Genomic DNA, 13,435 nt, shown 5'->3' with positions numbered 1-13,435 from the left:
CACGTTTATGGTTGACTTTAACCTTAAATAAAATAAAAACTACTGAGGAGGCTAGAGGGCTGAAATTTGGTATGTTTGATGATTGGATGGTGGATGATCAACATACCAATTTGCAGCCCTCTAGCCTCAGTAGTTTTTAAGATCTCAGGGCGAAGACAGACAAAGCCGGCACAACAGTTTTCTTTTACAGAAAACTAAACAAGTGATAGAGTTTGGTTAAAAATTCATGTAATCGAAATTGGATGCCGTAAGGTTATCGTTGCTTGGAATGCAGTGAATCAGACCTATTCCTGAAAGCATCTTTCAAGAGCTCGTAGCATGTGGGTACATCTTGACAAGGTCTGTTTAACTGATATGAAAATTCTGGGTCGCAGTCGCGTCTTAGAAGCCATTATATAGGAACGTGAAGACATCTAGTGGATTATTGATTAGATTTTTAGCTTTAAAAATCTTACCTTAATGTTTGGCTATTAAAATGGTTTTCATTTGTACTTTAGCAACCGACTCAGTCAAATTGAAGAAAGAGAGGCTTGTCTTAGGTATCAGTGGTGAAGAAACGTATCGTGCGTTTGCTTCTTCAGAGTAATAGATGAGAATATAGCGCCGAAGTTTCTTCGATGCAATAGATTTTTCTGTATAGCAGCTACAGCGTATAATCAAGGCCACCGAAAATATACCTATCTTTCGGTGGTCTAGGTATAATGCTGTATGAGCCGCGGGCCATGAAACTTTAACCACGGGGCGGTGGTGGACTATCCTACATTGTTACCAGAAGCACGATTGTTGCTAGCTTTGACCTTAAATAAAATAAAAACTACTGAGGAGGCTAGAAGGCTGCAGTTTGGTATGTTTGATGATTGGAGGGTGGATGATCAACATACCAATTTGCAGCCCTCTAGCCTCAGTAGTTTTTAAGACCTGAGGGCGGACAGAAAAAGTGCCGACAGAAAAAATTGCAGACAGAATAAAGCGTGGACGGACAGACAAAGCCGGCACAATAGTTTTATTTTACAGAAAAGTAAAAATGGTGCAGCTAGAATATTTCCAGAAAATAATACAGTAATATTATTATTCCAAGGGCGAACCCTATTCATTTGGAACAAGCCCACCAAAGGGGCCATTGCCTTGGAATTCAAGCTTCCAGAGAATATTAAGGTGTCCATTAGGAAGACGTAAGAGGAAGTAAAGGGAGATACAGAATTGTAAAGGGAACGAAAAGATTGGAAGAAAACATCTTCGTCAGTATAAACTGTTCCAGACAGGTGTGAAGGTAAGAGAGAGATTAAAATGTAAAAGACATTATAGTAATGGTCTTCGACAAGGAGGAAGGTACCTGTCAGGGACGCGCATAACGCTGGACGGACAGAAAGACAAGACAGACAGACGGACAGACCGGCACAAAACCCGTGTTGGTCAAGAAGCAGGGTATGATACCCTGCGCAGCAGTCAACCCGCGAAACTCACACCGCCCAGATATTTACATCCTCCCAACGACCTGCCCAGCGTAAAGTCGCCGTCACGGCAGACCGCGCCGTAAGGCCAGGGCACCGAAGGCTGGGTATGGCGTGACCCACGGCGCGTGGATTAGGTACCCTTTGGTTAATTTAGTGCGACAAGGCATGATGGGGACAAGACAAGACAGTTGGTTGGTTGTTTGGTCGTGGCGAGAAGTTGGCCGAGAGGCGAGTGTGGATCGTAATAATTAATGTAAGATAAAGGTTCAGAGAAGTATGCATGACTATGGAGTATCTAGAGAGAGAGAGAGATAAAATAATGTGAAATGAGTTTCCACACTTTATTAAATATTTTCAAAGAGAAATGGAGTTCCTGTGTACCATGAAACATACACAACCTTCTTTTATCTTTCAGATACAAAGAGAGAGAGAGCGTGTTACGTACCCAATGAACATGCGCAACTATATTAAATAATCGAGTATTGTAGTGTAAGGAGCCATCATGTACTCCAGGGGCTGAGAAACTTCTCTAAAGACGGAGATTTAAACTTTGCTTCAAAGAAATATCTTCGTTCGACAGAATTTTGTTTGGTGTATATTTTTATCCTTAGAAAAAACAGAGGCCAGTTTTAATTAAATTTAATATTTGAAAATGAGTTACAAGTTTCGCTAATGGAGATAGATTTGATCTGCTCATGTAGAGAATAAATTATGCTAATTATCGCAGATTATTTTTTTCCGAGATTTCCCTTGCGAGATTGGACGAAGCTTAGTATTTGCGAGGAAGCAGAGAAGTCTTCACAAATGAATAAGCACATTTGATAGTTTTTGTGTGTGGGGTTTCTGATATCGACACCTTCACACATGGGCGTGGTTTTGTATTAAATGTACATTATGCACACGTAATGTCCTCCATGAAAAAAAAAACAATAGATATTGCAAACGTTCTCATTGTATACCCATGACATTTTGAAATCAAAATTATGGCAGATGCTGTTACATTTCTTCCATAAATATGATCACATATCTATATTGCTCAACAGTGGAGACAGTCACAGTTATGTGAAAGTCGACCTACATGTATGCAAAAAGCGTAATGTGCTCTTGGCTGAGAAATTATGTTGATGTTTTCAGTAGAACTTTTTTCTTGGATTAACAATAGCGTCGCTAGCTCTGGTTTCATGCCGTTTATGCTACTCACACGCCATTATATATATATATATAATTATATATAATATATATATGTTCAAGCACACACATACACACATGTATGTATGTGTGTGAGCATGTGTGTGTGTGTGTGTGAGAGCGTGTGCACGTGCGTTTGAATATTTATATATATATATATATATATATATATATATATATATATATATATATATATATATATGTGTGTGTGTGTGTGTGTGTGTGTGTGTGTGTGTGTGCGTGGCGTGTGTGTGTGAGTGTGATGTTGTGCGTCTTCAATTACGGTTAAAGGTGTACATGCCATTCATACTGAGTTTGTGTCTGCTGCGAATGTGGTGATGTATGTATACCGGTACTGTTGTAGTTTTTTATTTTATTTTATTTTCTCTCCAACTTTTGCAATCAAATATCTACAAACTGTGGCATAGAATTTCATTTGGTTATGTTTGGGTCTCCCAAATAAATGTTTGGCGCGTGATGTTTAAGGTACTGTAATGGTTATAAAGAATTTCATTTTCTCTTCTAGGTACGTTGAACTGGGTTTCGGTGGCCAGCTCCGTAACGTGAGTATGTAATTGTCTCACTTTATGATGCAACGGTGAAACAGATAGTCAGATATTGCGTATTTTTATGAGCAAGCCGACGGGACGGCAATTCAGGGACCGTTTGGACCTGAAAAAGAAATTGTTTGTTATCTCGAGTGACACTCTTTCTGTAGAGTTTTCCAAATAGATTGAAGTGATGGTAATTTTTACTGTGGGATACATTGCATCCATGATGTTATGTTAGATTTGTTAGGTAATGTCACTTCTGCTATGTGTTGTGTTCATGCAACCGTATTATTGCTGGGTTATGTAGGAAAGCTCAACTGTCATGCGTACATACACGCAGGCATCCAGTAAATGATGTGTCTTTGAAAAGTTTGCGTTAAAAAAAGAAAGTTGTATGATATATATATATATATATATATATATATATATATATATATATATATATGTATATATATATATATATATATATATATATATATATATATATATATATATATATATATGTGTGTGTGTGTGTGTGTGTGTGTGTGTGGGTGTGTGTGGTCATACATTACATACATAAATTGTGCACATGTTTGTATAGATGTGTATATATGCAGCATATATACATATATATATGTATATATATACAGTATATATATATATGTATATATATATATATATATATTATATATATATATATAGACACGCACATACCCATACAGAAACATGTGGACAATTTGTGTATGTAATGTATAACCACGCATACACGTACTCTCTCCAAAGAGAGCGAGATGAATCTTTAACAAAGACGTCATAAATATCCATTTTTTATGTGCAGCCAAGTGCTACCCACGTAATATGGCATCTTTAGCAGTGGCAGTAAATAAAGCTCCAAGGAGACGTCTTCTCATCTCTGTCTACCCACCCCGTCCTTAAACCACCCTCCCTCCCTCCTCAACTCCCTCCCTTCCTATTTTTTACCCCTCCTCCTCCTCCTCCTCCTCCTCCTCCTCCTCCTCCTCCTCCTCCTCCTCCTCCTCCATTAGAGCAGAGAGGTTAGGAGGAGCCTTTGAATCGGAGCGAGTGGCTGTGAAGGCGCCGTTTTTCGCCAATAACAACCTTTATTTGACTCTTAATTGCCCCATCAGAAAACGCAATTTGAGAATCTATTACAGCCCCCGAAGGGAATCATCGGAGAGGGGCATCCGATCTTCCCTTAATTCCTTACGGCAATAAATAGAAGATTGGAGTGTGTTAATGTCCGGTCGCAGCCCTTGGAAGCGTTAGGGACGATTCACGACTCTTAATACTCCCTCTCTTTATTTCTATTGTCTTTATGCTTCTGACAATTCGTTGAGTTGTTTACGTTATTCCCCCGAGTTATTCGTTCATATATTTTTCAAATACTTTTTGCTTTTTCTTAACGTTTGTTCGTCATTTTTATTTGCTCTCTTGTGAGAGCTTTTTCTCTTTTATTATCGTGTTCTGTTAATTTTGTTTTTACTGCGCTTCCCCGCCCTTGCTTGAATGGACATATGATATTGGCGTCCTTCGGCGCCTTGCTGATCCTTTTATTGCAGCGTTTTAATCCATGGAACATTATGTGTTTGTTATTTTTACCACCAGGATAAGTTGTCAAGTAATGGCTTTGTCTGAACATCCATGTTGGGGAAAGGAAAATTTGGAGCAGTCTTGAAAAAACAGACGGGAGAATAGTATGTATGTATATATATATATATCGTATATATATATATATATATATATATATATATATATATATATATATATATATATATATATATGTATGCGTATGTATATACATTCTCGTATTTGGTTTTGCAGAGTTACTCCAAATTTTCCGTTCTTCAACAGGGAGCTGGTAAAGGAAAGTTCCAATCATTTAAGGCCTTTTTATTTTCTTTAAAATTCCCAGGATATTTTTATTTGTAATTACAAATGTATTATAGAAGACATTCGTACTATTCTGAATATTTTGGACTCAGAGTTTTCAGATAACTGGTTAAACAAGTAGAGTAAGCAGTGAGAAAAAAGACAGAGACAGGTAATATGGTAAATATAGAAACTGTTAGAGAAATAAGAAAAATTTCATGAGTCCAATTGTTAGGCAAATCAAAATGCCAGTGGTGGACTACATTTTCAGTTGGATATTGACATTAAAAGTATTTTCTTTCCTTTTTTTGCACCATATTATGCCCGATTGGCAATTTTCTCTACTTTCATGATTGGTTATGACGCCAATTTTTCTTTACATTAGTACATTTTCATACAAATGAAAAAGATTAATGTAAAGTTATTTTTGAGAAAATTTTGAGAATATCAAACTTTCCGGGACACAAACCTGATTAGCTATTTGAAAGGATTAGTTTCCGTCATGATCCATTTGCCTTTTAGTTTTATTTCATCCAGCTGTGTTGATGTATTTCTTTTTTCTTAATGGTGGTGTATCAATTTTATGACCAAGTTTCAGGGGTTTTATAGCCTGTAATCTCCATTTTGACTCCTTGTTTTTAATTCCCTGCGGACTACTTTCCCCAAAGCAACTTTGTGTACCAGGGATTTCCCTTTTGCTGAACTCGGAGCGATCGTTCCTTGGAACTCATCTGCACTTTGGTAACTTCCTGCATCGTAAGATATCCGTGCGTTATTAAAAGTGAAAATATATATGATAATAGGATGTTTGCTTCCAGTTGTCTGTGACCTCGTTTAATCTGTGGGCCTAGAGAATATTGCTTTATAGGGCACCCCAAAATTTACAGGAACTGGCATTGTATGATAGAACAGAATCAGAAAAAGTTTGGAGAATGTGTTATACGGATATTTAAGGCTTCTTACAGACAGCACATGCAAAAGTTTATGTCAGTGGATCGAAGGTAACTAGTCGAACAGCCATTGCTATGGATACTGATTTGACCGATGAACAAGAAAATAATTGTAATTTTAGCTAAATTTAACGCAAAATGTATCAAATGACTTTTTACCTTCTTTTAATTTAAGCGGATAATAAATGTATTGTCATCTGATGAAGTATTCTGTCCAATTCACCTTGCATGGTCTGGATGCAGCGTCTTCATCTCCAGTCTGTTGATAAGATATTTACAAGTCCATTTTCTTCGGGTAATCAGTTTTCATTCTAACTGTGGTTTATTTCTTGCTAAGAATGCATGAAATAAAATAAAAGATCTAATATGACTTCCCATGCAGAAAAGAGTTAGCTTTGAAACATTTTCTTCTTGATATATTAAGGTTGTTCGGTATCATCAAAATTTCGCTCATGAGATCCACAAGGTAACTTGGTTTGTATTTACTGAATCAGTCTTTGTTTCAAGCCAACTCATCTTAAAAGCAACAAAAATTGCAGTATAACAAGGACATCCTTTTGAATATATATATATATATATATATATATATATATATATATATATATATATATATATATATATATATATATATATATATATATATATATATATATATATATATATATATACATACATACATACATACATACATACATACATACATACATACATACATACATACATACATATATATATACATATATATTATATATATATGTATATATATATATGTGTATATATATATACATATATATATATATATATATATATATATATATATATATATATATATATATATATATATATATATATATATATGTGTGTGTGTGTGTGTGTGTGTGTGTGTGTATTGTATTTAAACACAGCATGTGGCCACTAGGAAAGCGGAATGCCTCGGAGGCGAAAAATCTTACACTATTGTTTCCCTTCCTTGGCAGCCATATAATCTGTTTATATTTGATATTGTTATTCCCGTGATTGAAGCTTTACATACAGATGTCTCTGCGATGTTGTAAAACGGAGATGTATTTGACATAGTAAAGCCTCAAACTGTGACAAAAAAGAGTCGATGCTGAGATGAATCCCGTGTTTTTTACCTTGGAAAGTTAAGGCAGTCAGGAAAAAGCAGGATTTCCAAAGATCGTGCTTCACTCTTATCTTTTGACAAGGGAACATTAACTGGGATGGTACGCTATGGTAAGAGAAAAGGATAGAATGCGAAAGAGAATTTTCTTGAGAACCAGTTGTAGGGAAAGTTGGAAAAGTAGAAAAGAAAACGGGGAACGGGATGACGAAATGACGTGCCAAGAAATCCCTCTGTAGGCAGGGATACAAGCGGAATACACTGGCTTGTGGGAATTTCATGGAACCCGATAACACTTAATAAAAATTGCAGTAAAAGGAGAAAGCGATGTGCAATTTTAGATGAGATCATTTTTATGGTAGATGGCTTTTTCGTGCAACCCTGTGACGGGGCAAACAACTTTCAGCTTGAGTGAGATAGAGCAGAATAGTTGCAGGCCTGAGTAAGTTGGGGGCCATTTGTTTTAGAAATTAGAGGAAGAAAGTGATAAAAGGAAGTACCGCGCGGTGAAAAGGAATGGAAGTAGGCAGACGCATTCTTTTGATCACGACTTTAACGCGTATGAGTTTTCTCTGTAGAGGTTTGGTCAGCTGGTAAACATAATTATACATTTTTTCTATTGGCTTAGATATTCGTTAAAAAACCTAGGACCACAGATGAAACCAAAGACAAAAGCGCATCACACTCTTTGAAAGGTCCAAATCTTGCCCTTGAAAATGACTTAAATTATATCCAAATCTGGCTACAGGAGATGATGTAGAGTATATTCACAGCTGAATGCCTGTTCATCCATTCACTTCATTCTTTTCATACTCTCTTAGGTGTTGCTCTTAATAAAACTGACATGTATATGTGTGTGCAATTACTTACATGTATGTATGTGTGTGTGTGTGTGAATGTCCTTGCATGTATGTCTGTTTGTGTTTTCATGGAAACTTTGGGCGTGAAAATCTCGGCTGGATTCACATACATGCACATCAATTATTTGAATAGGTGATTGTTCAGAGCTGTCCATACACATGCATGTATACTTTAATACATAAAAATACAACTGTATCTAATGAATTTGTTGCGTAAAAATGGGAATGAGAAAGAACTTTGGTTTTATTTCAGAACGTTTTCCGATAAAGGCGGAAGCTTGGGTCATTTGCGTTCCTCGACCTTCTTTATGTGGAAATAACACAGAATACAATACGACGCTCCCTGTGTGGATTCAGCATTACACGGAGATGTAGCACTGACATATACGGCGGAACACATAAATAATGATGCCATGCGAATACACACACACACACACAGCCCTACATACATACATACATACATACATACAGTACACACACACATCACTCACCTATATATATATATATATATATATATATATATATATATATATATATATATATATATATATATATATATATATATATATATATATATGTCATTGTACAAACAGAAAGCAAAACCACTTCTATATATTTATGTATGTATATATGTATGTATGTATTAATCTGTCAACATTGCTATATCATTTGTGTCTGCCAGTGCTCACACGTATACTTCTCTATACACGCGAAGTCTACGTCAGTTCGTCAGCAGTTTCTTTCAACAATGTGTGCACAGTCTTATATTTTATTTACGGAGGTTAATAATTTCCGTCAGCGCGATAAAAAATTTCATATATGACACGATAGAGAATTCCCCCCCCCCTTCCCCTTTTTTTTTGTTAAACGTCACGCGGAGCCGCGAGAGAAACCGCGCTGCTGTTTGTTCTGGGTGCAGGTGTGGTTATGTTGATGTGCTTTAACTTCAGTGCCCTTCCCTTTAATGCTTCTGCAGCTTCGGAACGGCTCTCAATTGCTTGGTTACGTGCACTCTTGTGTGCATGTTCGGTTTACGGGTTCAGCTATTCGGGGCGTCTGGTGGCAGGTTTTACTGCTTCTGTCTAGTCAGCCTTTTCATTGCGAAGGGTTTGAGAAAGGATGGAAAATACTTACACATATTTAGACACTAAGACAACGCATGAATACATGAATATATATATATATATATATATATATATATATATATATATATATATATATATATATATTTATTTATTTATATTATAAAAGGTATGTTTTATGTATGTGTGTTCTTTTAGGCATAAGATATTCATTCATATGAACAATTATGTTACACCAATAACTCCATATGTATACCTGCATTTTATGTATATGTGTTTGTACATAAATACACACAGATATATATTATATATACATACATACATATATTATATATATATATATATATATATATATATATATATATATATATATATATATATATATATATATATACATACATACATACACAGTATGTGTGCAATTTTATGTGCGAACACAAGTACATAAAATACATATGTATATATATGTACATAATTATTCATGTAAATTAATATTTTATGCTTAAAAGAACATACACGCGCATAGACACACACACATATACACATATGTGTATGTTTATGTATGTATATTATATACATATATTATATAAATAAATATATATATGTATATGTACTGTATATATGCACAGTGGGCAAAAAAAAAAAAACATGAAAATAGAGACTAAAAATCGTCCATGTGAAAAGCATTTCAGTTTTACTTCCTGTGGAACATACCTCGTCCATTTTCTGCCTCTCTACCTTTATTGTATTTAAATTCCATGTTTTTTCGTCCTTACGTGCTTTTCGAGCTACGAAGGGCATATTTACAATTAGATTTTAAATGTATTAATATTACATTTTTATAAAAAAAAAAATTTAATCTATTTTTTTCTCCTTACTGATTTGTTCATTTGAGACTACACACGTTTGGTTTTATAACCAGTGTTTATTTTATGTACGATTCATTCTGTTATATTCCCCTAACATACTTCCTCCATGGTACATGCTCTGTACATGTTTGTTTGGCTTTGATTTCTTTATGAGTTCATGTACTGTAATGCCTGGAAGACGGTGCAGCTTAGCTCAGTATGCAGTAAGATTTCTATTCTACACTGAAGTTTTCCACAATCATCATTCGTATGAATCATGCTCCTCCGCTGTGTTTGGATAAAGGCATTTTATCGTGAAGGATCTCATCGGTAAGGGCTGACGACGTCTCTGTCATCTATTTTTCATCCTTTTATTTGACTATTTAGAATAAATAGTGACGGGCTTTCTGTATGCAAACCCAACAGCTGTTTATAAAGGTATTTATAACCGTTTACATCCGTGAGTTACCTACTATTATAACACCGAAATCATTGGAGTCTAACAAACCTTTTAGCAGGCACTCCATAACGGAAATAAATGAAATGGCATCAGATGTGTAAAACCGTATAAAATATGTCCATTTAGTTTTTCATCTTATTTAATTGTAAAGCAATATCAAACTGTATTATCAAATAGTCAGGTGGCACACACGGAATATATATTTTTTTTAATCAACCTATTTTTCCCGGAAATTTATGAAACAAACGCCTTTAGCCAGTTTACGCCTTTATTAAAACATCTATGCAGATTTCTCTGTTGTTGCTTGCAGAAAAATTCTTCCATTCTCGTCTTATCAACTTCACTGGATTTTATCCACCTGTTGACACTTTCTCTTCTTGAATAACTCCACCTTGTTACCGTCTTCTGCTTTTACCTTCCTTTAAAGATAATCTTACTTCATTTAAACAGTCTTTGATTGGTACTGTTTGTGTTCTTCACGTGCTCAGGCGTCTCTGTTCATGTTCCATCGAATCCAGGTAAAAAAGTCACAGGGGAAAAAAGTCACAATAATCTTTCCTAGAGAGTGACCCCCAAGGGTTTTAGCCCGGTATGTATCCACTTTTGCGGCGTGTTTAGTACAAGCCCGTTGGAGATTTCCGTATAAATATAAACAAATGACTGTAAATGTCAAAAAGATAATGACCCCCAAGAGATATTGTGAATTTTGACCCTGTGACTTTATTACCAGCCACCATAAATTAATGTGACTTTTTTCCTAACCAAAATTGTGACTTTTTTTTCCTGTGACTTTACTACCGGTCACCTTTTCATCTCCCCCTTTATGACCCTATTTTATCATCCTATTCTAAAGTCGCCTCACCTACCACTTTTTGATTCCCACATTTCTGCGAGCTTGTTTTGTATAGATTAGGAAGGTATTTGCATGGAATCAAATTTGTGACAATCGTGGGCATTTATAGCACTGACAGTCCATATAAAGCTGTTTTTCTACATAACCTCTTCTTGAAAGACCGATTTACCCTTAATTTTTCCACATTTACCGAAGTAATTGTAAGTGTGGTCACTATCTAAAAACTTTTGTGAGTTCAGGTTAATAATAGATCAAACTTTTGTGAGTTCAGGTTAATAATAGATCACAGAATTTTTGATGCCAGATAATTTCAAGCCTGTCAGTCAGCGGGAGTGTTTGCTACCAAAACAGGTTTAGCTCAGATATATCTTCACTACTCGGCCGAAGTATCTTATTTAAATAAATTGGGATTCTTCATCAGTGTACATTGCATTAATTTCAGCAGCTTTTCCGATTGATGCTTACTCTCGCTAGCATTTTCGATGTATCTGATTAGCTAATCAAGAAAAATATCAACTTATTAGATAAGAACCTGTTATACGGCGTCATTAATGAAGGCCTCTGAATATATCCATTTCTAAGAATAGCCACAGAGCAAAAAGTCCTTCCGCAGATATTAGCTTCCTTTAGTCCTAACTTGACAAAACCACATTTTCTCTCCGTCTTCTGTCTACGGCGCTGATTGGCCCATTTTGATTGGTCTCTTATATCAGATGGATGTCTTGGGAAGGTTAGGTCAGGTGATAGGAGGTGATTGGATTGTATCTATCAAAGGTGACGTTAATTGGTCATTTGTCGCAGTGCAAAGTGTCTTCTACCTGCCCCACCGACTTCCAGACATGATGGATGGCGCCACGGTGCTCTCCTGGTTGAATCACGGCCAAATGGTTTCACTTCTCTCCCTCCCGTCTCTCAGTTTTATGTTTATCCCTACTTGACTTACACACACTCACACACACACGCATATATATATATATATATATATATATATATATATATATATATATATATATATATATATATATATATATCTCTTCAAGATTAAGCCATTACCTCATGTAGAGGATGGCTCCCACGAAGAGAATTGAACAACGATCTTTACCACATTCACACTTTAATTGCTAGATCTCAAGTGAACCCTTCTGCCTAAAACTTCCGTAATACTAACCACTCGAAAGTTCACCAGAAGATAGTCGAACCCCCCGCCCCCTTACACTCGCTTGATGAATGTTGAGGCCCCGTCTTCTAAATGCCTCTTAATCTCCGTGTATGTATCCCCTTTCTAGATCTTCTCCATCCTCCAACACTTCCTTGCTATACTGTACACTTTTTCATCAGCTTGTATATCTGAACCATCTGAAAAACGAAGATCCATGTTTCACTTACATCAATCTTATACCACTCCTCTTCAATTGCCATTCCACACATCATATGTAAACAATTCATCTGTACAGTTTTCTCCTTCTTTCTTTCACTCGAATTCAGCATCAACATTTCACTTCTGTGGAGGAGAGAGGTTTTCCAACAATCCTTTCGTACATTCCGACGCTAGGTTCCATAGACGCACCAAGTTTCATCCAAATCTTTACCGCACATCCAGCTACCTTTTTTGCTTCTCCTTTTCTGTAGCTCACTTACTCTTTTCCATCTTGCCGCCATTCAAAATGTTTCCTCAGAAATAATTATAAAAAGCTGTCATTTAAAAGAAACTATTTACACTTTCCAATTGTCCTTATTCACATCTACTGATCCATCTTAATGGCTCTCATACACTGCCATTACTCCAGCTCGCATGTACTCTTCTTCCTTTGCAAACATTCTCAAACTTTCACTAATCTCCTCACTATCTTCAATCAGTACTTTATCATCTAGATGGACAGTCGTGATATAAGAAGATGGGTCATGAATGGAGAGTGGTAAGGCTGATATTTGCAGATGATAAAGTATTTACTGAAGATAATGAGGAGATTAGTGAAAGTTTGAGAATATTTGCAAAGGAAGAAGAGTGCATGCAAGCACGAGTAATGACAGTACATGAGAGCTATTGAGATGGATCAGTAAATGTGAATATGGACAATAGGAAAATGTAAATAGTTTCTCTTAAATAACAACTTCTTGTAGTTATTTGGGAGAAAATATTTTGAATGGCGGTGAATATGGACAGGAAGAGTATATAAAGGATAGTTTCTTATAA

General features: G+C 35.8%; 1 protein-coding gene across 1 annotated transcript in view; it reads right to left on the bottom strand.

Annotated features, from left to right (window-relative positions):
* LOC136852111 (uncharacterized protein DDB_G0287625-like) overlaps positions 1–13,059 on the bottom strand; it is a 58,255-nt gene extending 45,196 nt beyond the window's left edge. The window contains exon 1 of the mRNA XM_067126562.1: positions 13,013–13,059. Within this exon, the coding sequence (XP_066982663.1) occupies positions 13,013–13,059 (47 nt within the window). The remainder of the gene's footprint in view (positions 1–13,012) is intronic.
* Positions 13,060–13,435: the final 376 nt, after the last annotated feature.

This window comes from Macrobrachium rosenbergii, chromosome 25 (assembly GCF_040412425.1).
Source record: "Macrobrachium rosenbergii isolate ZJJX-2024 chromosome 25, ASM4041242v1, whole genome shotgun sequence".
NCBI classification, from domain to species: domain Eukaryota; kingdom Metazoa; phylum Arthropoda; class Malacostraca; order Decapoda; family Palaemonidae; genus Macrobrachium; species Macrobrachium rosenbergii.
Note: the sequence above shows the minus strand (reverse complement) of the source record. Positions and strands in the feature narration are given on the sequence as shown.